At 40.0% G+C, this 16,007-nt stretch overlaps 1 protein-coding gene across 6 annotated transcripts; it reads left to right on the forward strand.

Moving 5' to 3' along the window:
• The first annotated feature begins 1,160 nt into the window (after positions 1-1,160).
• On the forward strand, positions 1,161-15,948 carry TUBE1 (tubulin epsilon 1). Of its 6 annotated transcripts, XM_082049140.1 has the most exons (13): positions 1,161-1,238; positions 1,314-1,387; positions 3,277-3,329; positions 4,575-4,650; positions 5,213-5,328; positions 6,021-6,160; positions 7,472-7,659; positions 8,503-8,678; positions 10,431-10,571; positions 12,109-12,249; positions 13,128-13,302; positions 14,061-14,167; positions 14,727-14,890. In XM_082049140.1, exons 1-13 carry the CDS (start codon positions 1,214-1,216, stop codon positions 14,752-14,754), a joined length of 1,440 nt encoding a protein of 479 aa, XP_081905266.1. In that variant the 5' UTR covers positions 1,161-1,213; the 3' UTR covers positions 14,755-14,890. The 6 variants fall into 6 exon arrangements, with proteins under 6 accessions (XP_081905266.1, XP_081905263.1, XP_081905265.1 ...); XM_082049137.1 differs by lacking the exon at positions 14,061-14,167 and having other exon boundaries at positions 14,727-15,948; XM_082049139.1 differs by lacking the exon at positions 14,061-14,167 and having other exon boundaries at positions 6,039-6,160; positions 14,727-15,948.
• Positions 15,949-16,007: the final 59 nt, after the last annotated feature.

The following is a 16,007-nucleotide window of genomic DNA, read 5'->3' on the forward strand; positions in this document are numbered from 1 at the left end:
GCATTGGCTCTATTGGATATGGGGGAAGCTTCTAGCACCATCTCACAGAAGCCACCTCTGTACCTCCCCTGTTACCAAGACCTTGCTACACAAACTCAATACACACACCAGCACCACAAACAAAATATTTGGAAAAAGCATATTTTGTTGGATAGTTTTAGCCATAAAACCTAACGAACTGGATTACATAGAAGCACTTTTGTTCTTCCACAAGAAGCAGAAGTGCCATGTGTCACATGAGAGCTCTCTGTGAGTGACTGCTTTGCATATCACACATCCTTTACATCATTTTGCAGCATAGCTATGCTGTGAGCCAGTCTCACCATGCTGAGACAATAGCATCTCTGTGTTTCTCATCTCTCCTTTTTAGTCCTGAAGTTGCTATGTTCGACACATAAGCTGAAGCAGCTCCCAATTGCACTGTGAACATTTGCAAAAGAAATACGAAAACAGAGCTTAACAAAAAACTTAAGTTACAAGCCTGATGGGAGGGTACATTATTACAGCATTTCCATATGACCATTTTTTCACTTCATTTTTAGTTTGTATTTTCATATCATTTGGCACATTTCATACTATCACTCTGAACAATGTATTTGGGGAAAATAAAACATATCACACATTTTTAGCCACAGGAGGTAATAAACTGGATCGTGTGTCAATTTTTCTGCTCTCCCATGGACAGACTTAATTTTAGGTCTCTGCCGTGTCTTCAGTACTTGGGCTTTAGCAGAGACCCTGTAGCCCCTGAGAGGTTCACCCTCAAGGCTACACCTGAGTACCTCACCACCTATTGCCATACTGCCAGACAGGCGAACGGACAGCTTGCTGCTCCCTCAGCTGCTCTCCAGCGCATACTTATTCTTATACCAAACCCTGAATCTTTTAGGCACAGTCGCGACCATCAGAACCAACACCCCAACGCCGCTGCCTCGGACTGGCGGCCGCTGGACGCCGGCCTCAGGCTGCAGGCGAGGCACAGCTCCCCCCTCCTGCCTGCCCAATGGAACGTCCCACTCGCGACGGGAAGGCGGCGAGCAGCTTAAACCAACGGGTGGGATGTTCCACCGCTGGAGGAAGGCGGGGCAGAGGAGTTGGCGCCGTTGGAAGAGCCTTTCCCGCCGCAACGCACACCCCTCCGCCGCGGCCGCTAAGGGGGCGTGGCTTCCGGGTGCCGAGTTCGAAAGAGGGGGCGGCGGGCAGCCGCCTGGCCATGACCCAGTCGGTGGTGGTGCAGGGTAAGGGGTCGTGGCGCCCAGAGCCCTCCCCTCCGCCCCTTCCCCAGCCCTGACCAGTGTCTCTCCCCTTTGCAGTGGGCCAGTGCGGGAACCAGGTGGGCTGCCGCTTCTGGGACCTGGCGCTGCGGGAGCATGCCGCCGTCAACAAGGTAACGGCACCGCTTCACCCCGGCCTCGCCTCCGGCCGCCGCTGGCCTGAGGGGAGCGGAGTGGCCGTTGGGCCGAGCCGCCTTCCGCACTCGGCGTGGGGAGGCCGCGGTGGCCCTCGCTGCCTTCCGCGTTCTTTCCTGTGGCTGCAAAGTACTGTACTTGTAAAGCTGCTCCGTTACCAACTAAACTGTCCCCAGGTTTTTATGCCGTTTAACAAAACGTCTCTAATTGGGGTGTTGATCGACAGCCGGCTGGACATGAGCCAGCAGTGTGCCCAGGTGGTCAAAAAGGCCAACAGCATCCTGACTTGTATCAGTAATAGCGTGGCCAGCAGGACTAAATAAGTGATCATGCCACTGTACTCGGCACTGGTGAGGCCACACCTTGAATCGTGTGTTCAATTTTGGGCCCTTCGTCATAAGAAGGACATTGAAATACTAGAGAGAGTGCAGAGGAGGGTGACAAAGCTGGTGAGGGGCCTGGAGCACAAGTCTGATGAGGAGCAGCTGAGGGAACTGGGGCTATTTAGCCTGGAGAAAAGGAGGCTGAGGGGAGACCTTGTCACTCTTTACAACTACCTGAAAGGAGGTTGTAGCAAGGAGGGTGTTGGTCTCTTCTCCCAAGTAGCAAGTGATGGAACAAGAGGAAATGGCCTCAAGTTGCACCAGAGGAGGTTTAGATTGAATATTAGGAAATAATTCTTCACAGAAAGGGTTGTCGGGCATTGGAACAAGCCACCCAGGGAAGTGTTTGTGTCACCATCCCCGAGAGTGTTTAAAAAGCGTTTAGATGAGGTTCTTAGGGACATGGTTTAGTGCTAGAGTTAGGTTAAGTTATGGTTGGATTCAATGATCCTGAGGGTCTCTTCCAAATGAAATGATTCTATGATTCTAATTCAGATCAAGTTTCTCAAGCCTTTCCACTTTGAAAAGCCCAGGGTATCTTCTTAATGGCAGACATTATCAGGGTGAGTCAATGCAGGTTCTTTGCCACTGGCAGCAGATCACACCAGCAGCCCATCGAAGCCCACCCTTCTTCTCCATGTTAGCGCCTTACTGTACAGCTGTGCTGACCAAAACAGCAGCATAAAGAGGGCAGAGGATTGTGCCGAGTACCCTGAACAGAAATGTGCTCTTCTTGCCATGACTGTAAAGGTACTATTTCCTGGTGAACACTGTATGTGAACACATAATAATGAGCAGCCCTTCTCAATGCTTTCTGTTGGAGCAGCTGTAAAAAGGCAGTGGAAGATATTCACATGCATGTGGAGAGTCTCTTGGTTTTAGTGTTGTAGCAAACAGTGACTTCCAAATTCTGCTTCATCAGGTCCATAGGCGTATGTTAAGCAGTCTGTAAAAATAATGATATTAAAGTATTTAAACTTGTCAGGTCTCTAGCTTTATGGTGGGGTAAGTAATTCCAATGTGGCCCCTCAGCAGGGAGTTTCTGATACAGTGTGATGTGTTTTCCTTTCCACAGAACTTCATGGGCATAAGTGCCATTGGCATGGAGCTGTCCTGGTGTTCTATCAGTAATGAGCTGAGTCACCCAAACAGTAGCTATTCGATTTAATAATTGAATTGGTATCTTCAGTAAAATCCTGAATCTTTAGAAGTGAAGAAAGACTAGTTGTTTAATCTTGTGCTGAAAAATTAATTACTTAGTTACATTCTCCTGTCAGTTTTTAATATCAAGCTGGTGCTTCAATGAAATGTTCTTTTTAGTGCTGACTAGAGCTAGTTGGAGTCAACAAGAAGGTCACTCTGTTTTGAGTGGGAGGTTTGACAGGTGGCCTTCAGAGGTCCCTTCCAATTTAAGTTATTGTATGAAAAAGCGCTGAGAATTTCTTATGTTGCACATCATCTCATGTCATGTTGTTTCCTTTTAGAAAGGAATTTATGATGAGGCATTAAGCAGTTTCTTCAGGAATGTAGATACAAGGTAAGTCTTCTTATCAAGCAGCTCAGGAGTTTAACACAGTAGATTAACAATTCTAGTATCTTCTCTTAAGTTACAGTTTTCTTTATTTCAGGTTGTATTTAGTTTGTGCTAGAAAAAGGTTTTGCTTTTTTTTGTTCTCCTCAAAACACTATCTCTACCTTTGCATTTTAACTATACTTACTTAGTAGTTAAAGCTGTTGATGTTGGGTTTGTTTTCCTTTCCTTCTGTCCCGAAAAAGGACAGTCAGATTCTGATAGTTTTTGCTGTTGTGAATCATGATCAGGCCGCAAGCCCTCTGAATAACAGCTTAACAGCATTTATTGAAGAGTTGTAAGAGGAATTGTACATAAGGTAGTCAGAAAAGGTCATGCCAGTTTTTAAATCCCTTTTATCTGACTGGTTTATTACATGAAGAATGGTGGCTATGATTTATTGATGCTGTGAAGACCATTCAGTTATCTCTTGTCTGTCCAGTTCCAAAAATTCTTCCAGTTTGCAAGAATAAAACAGTTGTGAAACCACCAAATTTATAATGGACAGCTTGGCCACGATAGAAACATCTGTTTTCTCTCTGTAAAGAGGAGGGACTTAACGAATACCGTAGAAGTTTCCAGGAAGATTTACCTACCTGTGAAACAGAAGAATGATCATTAAAATTTCATCTTTTCTTGGAGCTGTTCATTTTCCTTTGGAAACAATTTCCACTTTTAATTATAGGCTTGAACCATCATTTAATTAGGGAGAGTCGCTTCAAACTCTTGCTCAGGCTGTGAGGTTTTGGTCTTTTGTTATTGTTGTGGGATTTTTTTTAGTTTAATGAGAAATAATTAGTTTATCTCTCAGGTTGGTGAAAGCATAAAACCCTGGGTCATAAAATTGACAAACTTTGGTCTTCTATGTGATGCCATACCACTGTTCAAAATAATTAATCCAGGTGGGTTATTCTGTCAGAATGCCTGTAGAATTGCTACAGAGCAGAGGCTGTATCTGAGAGTAAACTTTCAGTGCTTACCTTTTCAGCTTCTGAAGTACTGCTTAGGACATTTCTCATTGAGATCGTGTCCTGTAATTGTATTATGTTAGGGCATTATGAGATCTTTCTTAGCTGCATGTTCAGGGTGTTTCCATTTGTTTGTATTGCAAGAGTCTTCTGAACACAAAAGATTAAGTAGGGAATCTTATTGTAATATATATTGCCTTATTTTCTATTATGATTCTGAGCTTGAATTTTTTTTTTTTTTCAGAAGTGGTGGTGATAGTCCTGATATTTACAAAGGAAAAATCTGCTCTTTAAAAGCACGAGTAAGGCAATCTATAAAGGTCATTCATTTTACATTGCAAATTTGTGTCCAACTGTGTAGGAATTTTCATAAGGTCCTTATAATTCCGTATGTTTTTAAATACTACTTTAAATAGTAACATTTCTAGTAGTAACTTTCATAGTTCAGTGGAGTAATGCAGTTCACTGCCAGTCTTGTTGAGTAATTTAAATTATAATTTTAATAAAATGATTTCAGACATTACCAACCAAGGTTTTATATTAATTTCCTAAGGAATACATTTATTTGAATCACCTAAAGTGGTTAACAAGCAAGAAAACTTGAAGCATAAAAATGCTTTAATGTATTTATTCTTAAGTACTTAGGCAAAATATAATATTTTTTTTTAAATTGCATTATCTGAAAAGCTGTCCTGTTGAACGACTTCTGGCAAATCGGCCAAGGTGAATCCAGTTGGTCTTCTAGTTAACAACTGAAAAAAGGTTTCTCTGGAGCTCAGTAGAAACAACATACCTTTTATATTGTAAATATTTTTATATTTTTTATGTGATTACTTCGAAGAGTTGTTTGCTTACTGACTGAATTTTTATTCTTTCTCAAAGGCACTGTTGATTGACATGGAGGAGGGTGTGGTAAATGAAATTCTTCAGGGACCATTGAGGGATGTGTTTGATAGCAAGCAGCTTATCACAGATGTTTCTGGTTCAGGAAACAACTGGTGAGAACCTCTTCAGAAAGCATTTCTTAGCAGTTAATTAGAAGGCATTTGAAAAGGGAAATTATAACAGTAGCTTTCTGGCTCGTTCTACTGCACCTGGGGAGCTGCAGCATATTACCAGTAAACTTTGGAGTCACTGTTGCCTTGAGGAGGGCTTTGAAAAGCCTTTTACAGAAGGAGGATTCTGCTGATATATCATTTTATCTATATCTTTTTTTTTAATTTCCTTTTTCAAAAGAACATGCTTTTTATTTTTGTTTCTTTGGTATTGAGCTGCTTCCATTGCTCAGTCAAAGCCATAATCTAGTTTGTGACTGTGTGACTAGTGTGGAAATGAGATATATGAAGAAATGCACTTCTGATTTCTTAGGACCACAGAGTCTGGCTTTGTGCATATAAACTACATTCACTCTCATTTCATAATTGCAATTTGATCATCCAGTGTGGGAGCTTATTTCCTTGTCAGTACACGGTAACAGTGCACGCTCCAAAGCTGTGACCTTAGTGCCGCTTGCATCCTCAAAATTAGAAGTATATCCTGACCACTATATTCACATGATGTAGTCACAGCTTAGCAACTCATACAAATTAGGTGTTTCACCCAGCTCTGGACTCTGAACTCGAAAAATGTCAAATAGGATGAGGTAAAATAAAAAATTAAAAGACTGATTGTTGGATTTTTTTTTTTAAAGTACTTTTCATATCTTCAGGGCTGTAGGTCATAAGCTATACGGCTGTCAGTACCGAGAAAACATTGTGGAAAAGCTGAGGAAAACTGCAGAACATTGTGACTGTCTACAGTGTTTTTTTATAATTCATTCTATGGGAGGTGGTAAGTAATTTTTTTATGGTTAGTATGATTGCAGCAGCCACGGGTGAAAAATAATAACTTGGATCTTGAAAAGAAGATCAGTCTAATAATCAACATCATTCAGAATACAGAATAAAAAAAATTTAACACAGTCCTGTTAAATGGACCTGTATTTATTTATTATTTGTTTTGTTAGAGCATTGAGGAGCCCTAATCATGAGCTAAGGTAAGTGCTACCCAGAACAAAAATACAGCTAAAATTTTAGATATGAGGCAGTGGGTGGATCGAGATGGGCACCAAATACAAGGAAACACTGAGGTATCACTGATCAGAAGGAGGGACAGTGGCTTCGGAACAGACATAATTGTTGTAATCAAGTTATTTTTAACAGTGGGGATAGAGTTGTCCAAAAGGCTTTGAAAGAGACTTCTAGTGTTGCTTAACTTTAGAAAAACTTGTTTTTTCTGTATTCCTTCCATATAATTCTCTTGAATCTGGTCTGGCTACTTTCTTAATAAACCAGAAGGGAGAATCCCTTGCAGTGACAGTTTTGTTGTTATTGTATTTGCCACTAAGCCTTTCTCCCTCAGAAACATTGGGTGGGGCATCTATTATAACTCATTATGATGTTGAAAAAGACACAGAAAATAGCTCTAAATATGAAGTAGGAGTTTTCTCAAGGGCCTTTTTTTGTGACCATTTGCTTAATTTGAGAGACCCTGCAGATTTCTGTTGTTGCCAAAAATTGCTGTCTTGTTTACAGATGAAATTGTCTGCTGCTGAGAGTTAGCTGCCCGAGACAGAAAAAACACAGTTCAGTTCTGTGATTTGAAGTCAGTGCTATGTGCTTAGTGTGCTTAGGAAAAAAGTGTGTGCGCTGGAGTAAAGGGGTTATTGTGTTTTGACTAGAGAAGAAAAATTTCTAAAACCCCCAAAGGAAAGTAAGTAATTGTTTGGGGCAGCTCAGTGTTTTTGAGCAAATGTTTTATTTCAAAATTCAAATTAAAGATTTTAAAATAAGAAATAAAAACGCTAGGTCAGAAAAATGTTGGTTGCATGATAGGACTTTGTGGTTTGCTGAAGTTTGAGATTGTATACTTCATCCTGTCTGGTATACTATGGGAAATACTTTTATCACTTAATCATTTTCCTCTCTGGGAACAACCTTCCTGCCTTTATTTACATCTGAGTAGCCTCCACTGTCAGCCAAATGCTTCAGAAAACATTCATTAATATATAGAATTAGCATTGTATGTTTCCAACATAGGAGACTTAAGGCTTGTGATAACATAGAGAATCTTTTCTCTCATTCTGTCTCCATTCATAATTAGGGACAGGATCTGGTCTTGGAACTTTTGTGCTAAATTTGCTTGAGGATGAATTCCCAGAAGTATATCGATTTGTGACTTCGGTTTATCCCTCTGGTGAAGATGATGTTATTACTTCTCCATATAATAGTGTTCTGGCTATGAGGGAGCTTAATGAACATGCAGACTGTGTGCTACCAATAGAGAATGAAGTAAGAAATAATATTCTATTTCTGTCAACTTTTTTATTAGACTGTACATAGGAAGTGTTTCTTCCTTCTGTGTATTGATTTCTGTGCCAAGTCTTAAGCATAAGTTCATTTTTTTAAAATAATAATTGAACTCGTAACTCACTTGCAGGCTTTGAAATTAATGTGTGTATGACTAAAAAGTTGCTTGGCACCTTCAAAGTAGTCTAGAGTGATTTTTTTCATGTCTATTTCAAGGTAAACAGTGAAAAGCTGCTATATACTGAGGTTGAGAGTCTTTTATTCTTTTGACAATAAATTTGTGCATAGTATTAGTAGAGTCCTGCAAGGGAAGTGGCTGACCACTCACATTCTGACAGACTTGACTTTACTGATTGGGGATATGGGCATCACAGGCACAACTGACCACACAAACCACTAGACTTATTTGAATCTAACTTCGATTCTCTTGCTGTTTGCTGCTGGAAAGAAAAAAACAAACAAACAAAAAAAAATAAAGTGAAATGTATTTAGAGAATATATTTTTGCTTTCACAGGAATGATGAGAATTTAAAATGTAATTTTAGAAGATGAGGGTTTTGAATAGTAGAATAAAATTCAGACTTCTGAGTCAAGCTGTGTTCATGTTTGTGACGTGTAAGCAACAGACTTTTAGAAACACTTCAGTCAATGGCAATTAGTCAAAAGTCGGACTTGTATATATCAAAGGTATAATCTTTGAACTATCAGTAACAGGTCTAAGCTTTTTCTTGAAGACTAATTGAAATGAAAAATTGGGGTACTGAATTTGAAAACTCAATGCTCAAGACTTTTTATATGCTTTTTTTTTTCTTCCCTCTCTCAAAGTCTCTGTTTGATATAGTTAATAAAATTCATCAGATGACCAATTCTGGGAAGCTGGGGTCAACTGTGAAGCAAAACAGCTTGGTAACATCAAGTGCAAGCAGTACAAAAACGGTACAAGAGAAGCCATTTGATGCAATGAATAATATCGTAGCCAACTTGCTGCTGAACCTGACAAGGTAAAGTTACAGGTTATTCCTCTGTAAAAGTAATATTGTTAAAGGTGGTGTATGCTGCAGATCACAGAATCGACTGGGTTGGAAAAGACCTCAGAGATCATCGAGTCCAACCCTTGGTCCAACTCTAGTCCGTTTATTAGATCACGGCACTAAGTGCCATGTCCAATCTGAGTTTAAAAGCCTCCAGGGACGGCGAGTCCACCACCTCCCTGGGCAGGCCATTCCAATGCCACTCTCACTGTAAAGAATTTCTTCCTAATATCCAGCCTAAATTTCCCCTGGCAGAGTTTAAGCCCATGCCGCCTTGTCCTATTGCTAACTGCCTGGGAGAAGAGACCAATCCCCACCTGGCTATAACTTCCCTTCAGGTAGTTATAGAGAGTGATGAGGTCACCTCTAAGCCTCCTCTTCTCTAGACTAAACAACCCCAGCTCCCTCAGCCTCTCCTCATAGGTCTTATGTTCAAGTCCCTTCACTAGTCGTGTTGCTCTTCTCTGGACCCGCTCCAGCACTTCAATGTCTTTCCTGAACTGAGGGGCCCAGAACTGAACACAGTACTCCAGGTGTGGCCTCACCAATGCAGAGTACAGGGGAAGGATCACTTCCCTTGTCCTGCTGACCACGCTATTTTTGATACAGGACAGGATACCATTGGCCTTTTTGGCCACCTGGGCACACTGATGGCTCATGTTGAGCTTCCTGTCAATTAGTACCCCCAGGTCCCTTTCTGTCTGACTGCTCTCCAGCCACTCTGCGCCCAGCCTGTAGCGCTGCAGGGGGTTGTTGTGACCAAAGTGCAGCACCCGGCACTTGGCCTTATTGAACTTCATCCCATTGGAATCAGCCCATTTTTCCAGTCTGTCCAGATCCCTCTGCAGAGCCCTCCTGCCTTCCAGCAGGTCGACACTCCCTCCCAACTTGGTGTCATCAGCAAACTTGCTGATGATGGTCTCAATCCCCTCATCTAAATCGTCAATAAAGATGTTAAACAGGACTGGACCCAACACTGACCCCTGGGGAACACCACTAGTGACTGGCCGCCAGCTAGATGCAGCCCCATTCACCAGCACTCTCTATGTCAGTTCAAAGAGTATTGTTTTCCATTTGATGTGAAGTCACCTGCCTTTAAGAGTAACTAAATGTTGGAAGTATTCGGATTGCAGTGGTGTTTCTCTAGCCATTATAGTTTTAGAACTTAAGTGAGACAACATTTATAGGCAGAAGGATATTGTCTTCCATTAATGCTTAATGGAGCTCAGTGAGGTTTGCGTTTCTAGGTCAATTGTGTTATTTCATAAATACCATCAGACCATTGTTGCTCCTAAATTGTCTATAGCTGTGAGAAACTCCTAGTGAAATATACTTGTGGAGTATTGGCCTGTTTTTCTTTTAAACAGCTTGTCAGGAATGCTAAGTCATGCATGCTTTATTATAGCCCATTTATTAAAACTAGTATTCAGCAGCTGTGTGCATATACTGAAAAACAGAGCTAAAGACTGCAATTGGGAAACTTAAGGCCTCATTCTTCATGATTAATTGTTCTATAATGAGAAGTATAAGAAAATAAGATATAGCACTGTTACTGCCAAACGTGAAAGCTTAGTAATTATACATGAACTGTTTCTTGAATGGTGTGTTGTTTTACTGTTTCGTTGCAGGGAACAATTGAAAAATAGATTTAATGAATGTTTACCTTATAGAAATAATTTACTTAGTTTATAACAGTTTTATAATAGTTGGTTAATTTTTCAGCTCTGCTAGGTTTGAAGGTTCCCTTAACATGGATCTTAATGAAATCAGCATGAATTTGGTTCCATTTCCTCGACTTCATTACTTGGTTTCAAGCTTGACTCCTCTGTATACACTGGCTGATGTTAATGTACCTTCTAGAAAGTAAGAAAAAAAAATATTATGGAAGCTTTACATTTGAAGCTTAATTTCTGATTTTCTTCCATAGTTTTCATTTTTTAAATTCCATTCTATAGCAAAGTAGAAGTTCTAAAAGTTTTAAGTCTGCCACATTTTCAAATTTGTCCTGCGTGTTTTGAGAACATCCTTTGTCTCCCTTTTCTCTGTAATGGCTGAGCAAGTAAACTTGAAATGTATTTTTGTTCTCTGCTGGGAAACGTTTCTGTTGGAAAAATGTATTACTTACATGATAGATAGAACCTACACCCCAAGTTCTTTTGAGTAACAGTTTGCAGTTGACTCACAATATACTGTAAAGACAAACATGGAATTAACTAGACTCCTTGGGAAGTAATGGCATCTTACTTCAGTCTGGAGATAAAGTGAGCCTATTTAACAGCTTATTGTAACGATAAGCTGATGCTTGTCAAATATTGCAAGATGATTTATCCAATTGAAATGGCAGAGAAATAATAAATTAAAATAGATTTCACTGGTTGTATTGAGTTTAAGTCAGCAAAAGGTCCAAATAGTGATAGAGGCAGTTAAGGGTAAGTGATGGAAGTAGGCAAAATGGAGAAGAGGGCAGCACCACCCTTTTTCTGTGATAGTAAGCTGTGACGATCAGTTGGATTTCTTGAAACAGTACTCTGAGGAGACAACACAGTGCTGGAGGGAGGGTGACAGATGCTCAGTCATTCGTGTTTCAGAATGAAGTGGGAACAGTAGTATTTTTGTCTCCTTTATTTAGTTATTTTTTAATAGGCAAATTGTGGTAGAGATGATTAAAAAAAAAGTAGAGATGATGTATCCAGCTAATTTGGAACAAATGGAAAGAATACCTTAGATGTTATGGGTTCAAAGAGACCTCCTCAAGACTCCGTCTTTGATATCCCACAGTACAGTGGAATTTGCTTGAGGAGGTAAAGAGAGGAAGAATATCATCTGCTGTATCATCTTCTAAAGCAGTCATACATTATAAAATTCTAGTAAGTATAGTCTGTCTTTTCCTAGCTCTTTAATTAAAATCAATATAGTTATATGATTCATTGATCTTTTTAAATAGTAAAGTGTAACAGACAGAAAATAATTTCTGTAGGGGTCAGCAGCACTTCGGTGTTCCTTGCTAGATCCTTCATAAGCAATGAGATTTTCTTCTCTAATTGTCATATATCCAGAACTTCAAATATTTAAATCATTTTGCGTATTTAAATACCTTGTAACCTTTGGCCCATAATTTCCTTAATAAGGGTCTCTTAATCTGTCCATTTCTCTGACTTTGGACTCAACAGTGGGTTGTAGCTTGAGAGGAAAAATGGATCTGATCTGTTTTTAAAAACTTCCAGTGCAAACGTATGTACATATAAAGGTTTGAATTTTTTTTTCTGCCATTCATCATCCCAGGTTAAAATTACCTTTAATTTCAGGATTTTGTGAACTTTTAAGCCCTGATGGTGGGCATTCTGAAGAACTTCAGCAGCCTGCTTTAGTAAGAGTAGATAACTCTTTTCTTTCCACCCAGGTTGGATCAGATGTTTTCAGATGCTTTTAGCAGAGATCATCAACTAATTCAAGCAGATCCAAAGCACAGCCTCTACCTTGCCTGTGCACTTCTCGTTCGAGGAAATGTGCAGGTTTCAGACCTTCGCAGAAATATTGAAAGGTTTGTAATTCCACACCAATTAGTCATGGTACTTGTTATTGAAACTGTTATCAGTTGTCCAGAGCACTCACACTTTTCACCTGGAGCATTTCTATACCAAATCAGTTTACTCAGAAATATTTTTCTAAATTTCAGAAAGGACAAAAATACTTTGCTTAGTGAGTTAGACTAAGTCACAGCATTCTTTGATTTCCAAATAAAGGGAGCTGACTAGATGTTGTGTTCTGTTCCTCCCATTCTCAAAAATGCATAAGAACACAAAGCCCAACCTTCCAGAGGTCTCCTGCCAGTAAGCATGTTGGAGGAGTAGGTTCTGTAGTCCAAGTTTGTTTTCTCTGAACAGAAGCCCTCTTTCTTTCATGGTTACTCTTGTGTAGATAGGCAATCATCCCTATTTTAACAACTCTCTATTATTAGCACTGTTTTCTATCTTTTACGTTATTGGTCTACATAGTTATAACAGGAAAGGCAGGGAAGCTTCATATACAGGGTGGATTTTATGGGCAGACGGGGACATGGGGAAAACTTCTGAGAATCAAAAACATTTTACTTCTAAACTCTGGGTATACTGATTGTCTCTGCATGGTATTAATCTGTTCTTCTCCTAAGTCTCAGACTGGTTGCAGTCCCTTTTATAGAAATAACATGCTTCTAACTTTACTTTTCAAACCATGATACATTAACAAAACAAAATGAGTGTTTGAAGTTTAAATTCAAAGTCTGGAGTCTAAAATGTCTTATTTAAAATGCTAGTTATAAGTGTCTATCTTAGTCCTGAAAGCCTTAATGTTAACATTTTCAGACTATTTGTTAGCTAAGGAATATTAGGCTTTTTGTTATTTACTTTCCTTAGGTAACTATAAATTTTGGTATCACAGGTTGAAACCTTCCCTGCACTTTGTCTCCTGGAATCAAGAGGGCTGGAAAACTGGTTTGTGTTCAGTACCTCCTGTGGGCCATTCCCATTCCCTTCTGGCTTTAGCAAATAACACCTGTGTGAAACCAACTTTTATTGAACTTAAAGACAGATTTATGAAGCTCTACAAGAAAAAGGTACAACTCTGTCATCACTGTAACATCCATAGCCACCCATCATTAGCATCTCACATTATTGGGAAATGAGCTTTATTATTACAAAGTGAGTGCTTAAAAGTAGCAGCCCAAGGTTTTTTATTTGTGTTACCTATCAAGGAATCATTCCAACAACTGCTTCTTAAAAAGAGTAAACCATTTATTAACCTGTACCTACCAGGCAATATGCTTACTTTCTTCAGCAATGAGGCAGTATCTGACAGATCTGCCTACGAGTTCATGGTGGATTGACCTTGGCTGGCTGCCAGGTGCCCACCAAGCTGTTCTCTCGCTCCTACTCAGCAGGACAGAGGCAGAAAATATGATGAAAAGCTCCTGAGTCAAGATAAGAACAGGGATGTCACTTACCAGTTACTATAATGGACAAAATAGGCTTGACTTGGGTATTATTAATTTAATTTATTGCCAATTAATAACAGAGTAGCACAGCAAGAAATAAACCCAAAACTTCTACCTCATCCTGAGCAGCACAGAGGCCTGGGGAGAGGGAGTTGTGATCAGTCCATAACGTTTCACCTCTGCCACTTCTCTGCCTCACACTCTTCCCCCTGCTCCAGCATGAGTTCCCTCCCACAGGGTGCAGTCCTTCACAAACTGCTCCAACATGGGTCCTTCCCATGAGGTTCAGTCCTTCGGGAAGAGACTGCTTCAGCATGGATCCCCCATGGGAACACAGATCCTGCCAGAAAACCTGCTCATGTGTGGGCTTCTCCCCACAGGCTGCAGTTCCTGCCAGGAGCCTCCTCCTGCATGGACTCCCCATGGGTCACAGCTTCCTTCAGGCACATCAACTTACTGCAGCGTGGGGTCTTCCATGGGCTGCACTGTGGGTATCTGTTCCACCTTCTCCTGCTCCTTCTTCATTGACCTTGATGTTTTCAGAGCTGTTTCACGTTTTTCTCACTCCTCTCTCCCACAGCTGTTATGCAGCAGTTTTTACCCATTCTTGAATAGGTTATCAACAGAGGCACTGCCAACATCACTGATGCACTCAGCTTTGGCCAGCAGCAGGTCCACCGTAGAGGTGGCTGGCGCTGTCTCTGTCCAATATGGAGCAACTCCTGGTGTCTTCTTGCAAAAGCCACCCCTGCAGCACCTCTTTCCACTCCCCCCACCTTGCCACGTAAACCAAATACCCAGTCAGGTGTACCCAAGAAGAGAGAATATAAAAAGATGGATGTCTGAAAAATTAGTAGTACCAACTGTGATTCCATGGGGATTGCTACTAATGTTGCCAAGTATTCAAGCAAGGGAAGTCATGATACAGGTCTTTAAATGTACTTTCTACAGTGCTTGCCTCTTCAGCGCAGGCTAAATGATACTTATTAAGCCAAAGGAATTAGGTGCCAAAAAGAAGGGTAACACTTAACTTTTTATTCTGATAGGCTCACCTTCACCATTATCTGCATATAGACGGGATGGAGCAAAGCTGTTTTGCTGAGGCTGTATCATCTTTGTCTGACCTAATAGAAGAGTACAACGAACTGGATGCCACAAAAAATGGGCCTAGAACAGATCCACCAAGACTGAAGATAGCTGTTTAAAGAAGGAAGAACTGATTTAAACAAACAAACAAAAAAAAAAAATCCCTCAAGCAGCCCACAACTTCAGTTAACCAGAATGAAATGCAGCGCACATTGTCATTCCAAAGTGAGACTGGGACAGTGGCTTCCTCAGCTCTCTGAGAGGTGTCATGTTAAGTGACAGGCCCAGCCTGTAAGAAAGATTTGAAGGCACCTAATTATGGCAGATATCTGTAAGAGCATCTAACTGTAGAGTAAATTGACATACTGTACGCTGTAAAGAGAAGAAAGAGAGGTTGTAGCAGCCAAAAATGTAGTTCTTTTCTCAGACTTGCAGTTTATGGTAAACTAAAGGCAGGCTTTCCTTCAAAGAAGGATCACCATTGCTAGATTTGTTTTTTAGCAAGCAACTATGAAGAGAAGAAAGCAAGATGAAAGCAAGTCTCTGATGAAAATGGTCTCTTAAACTTGACAGGATGCTCGTCACTTCAGAATGCTCTAAGCTATGTTCATAGTTTTAATATTTTTGCTTCTATGTTGTACTTAACTGTATAAGAGTATTCTGAGTTTATATCAAAATTAACCATACTGTAAAATTCAACAAAACACATTTTGTTTCAATTATTATACTTGGAGTATTAATTAACATATTATTTTAATGATTCATATTCATTAATGCTGAGTTGCACTTGACAATGAGATAATACAAAATACCTCTGAGCAAAACATGTACTTATTATGAAATTATAATGACTGTTTGAAGAACAAAGTTTATATGCTTAAAGGAATGCAAGTAAAATTAAGTTTAAAATATTTATAATTACAAGGGTAAAGAGACTTTTATATTACAGTAAGACTTATTACAAAATAGAATGTACAGCTATTTCCAGTTGCTTGCCAGCCTTGGATGTCTAGGAGCAGCAAGACTAGTTACAAATCAGAATGTATCAATGCGATGATTTCTTAAAGCGTGGAGTTCTTCTAGCAGAGCTGGAGTGGGTATATAAGTAAGCACAATTTTCAATGGATAAGTCCAGGAGTATTCAATAAAACATTTTTATAATATTTGAAAGCTTTTTTTTTTTTTAAGAAAACATTCTGAAAATAGTCATTTCCTTGAAATTTTGCAGTTCTGTTATCTGC

This window comes from Streptopelia decaocto, assembly GCF_964273445.1.
Source record: "Streptopelia decaocto genome assembly, chromosome: 3".
Lineage (NCBI taxonomy): Eukaryota > Metazoa > Chordata > Aves > Columbiformes > Columbidae > Streptopelia > Streptopelia decaocto.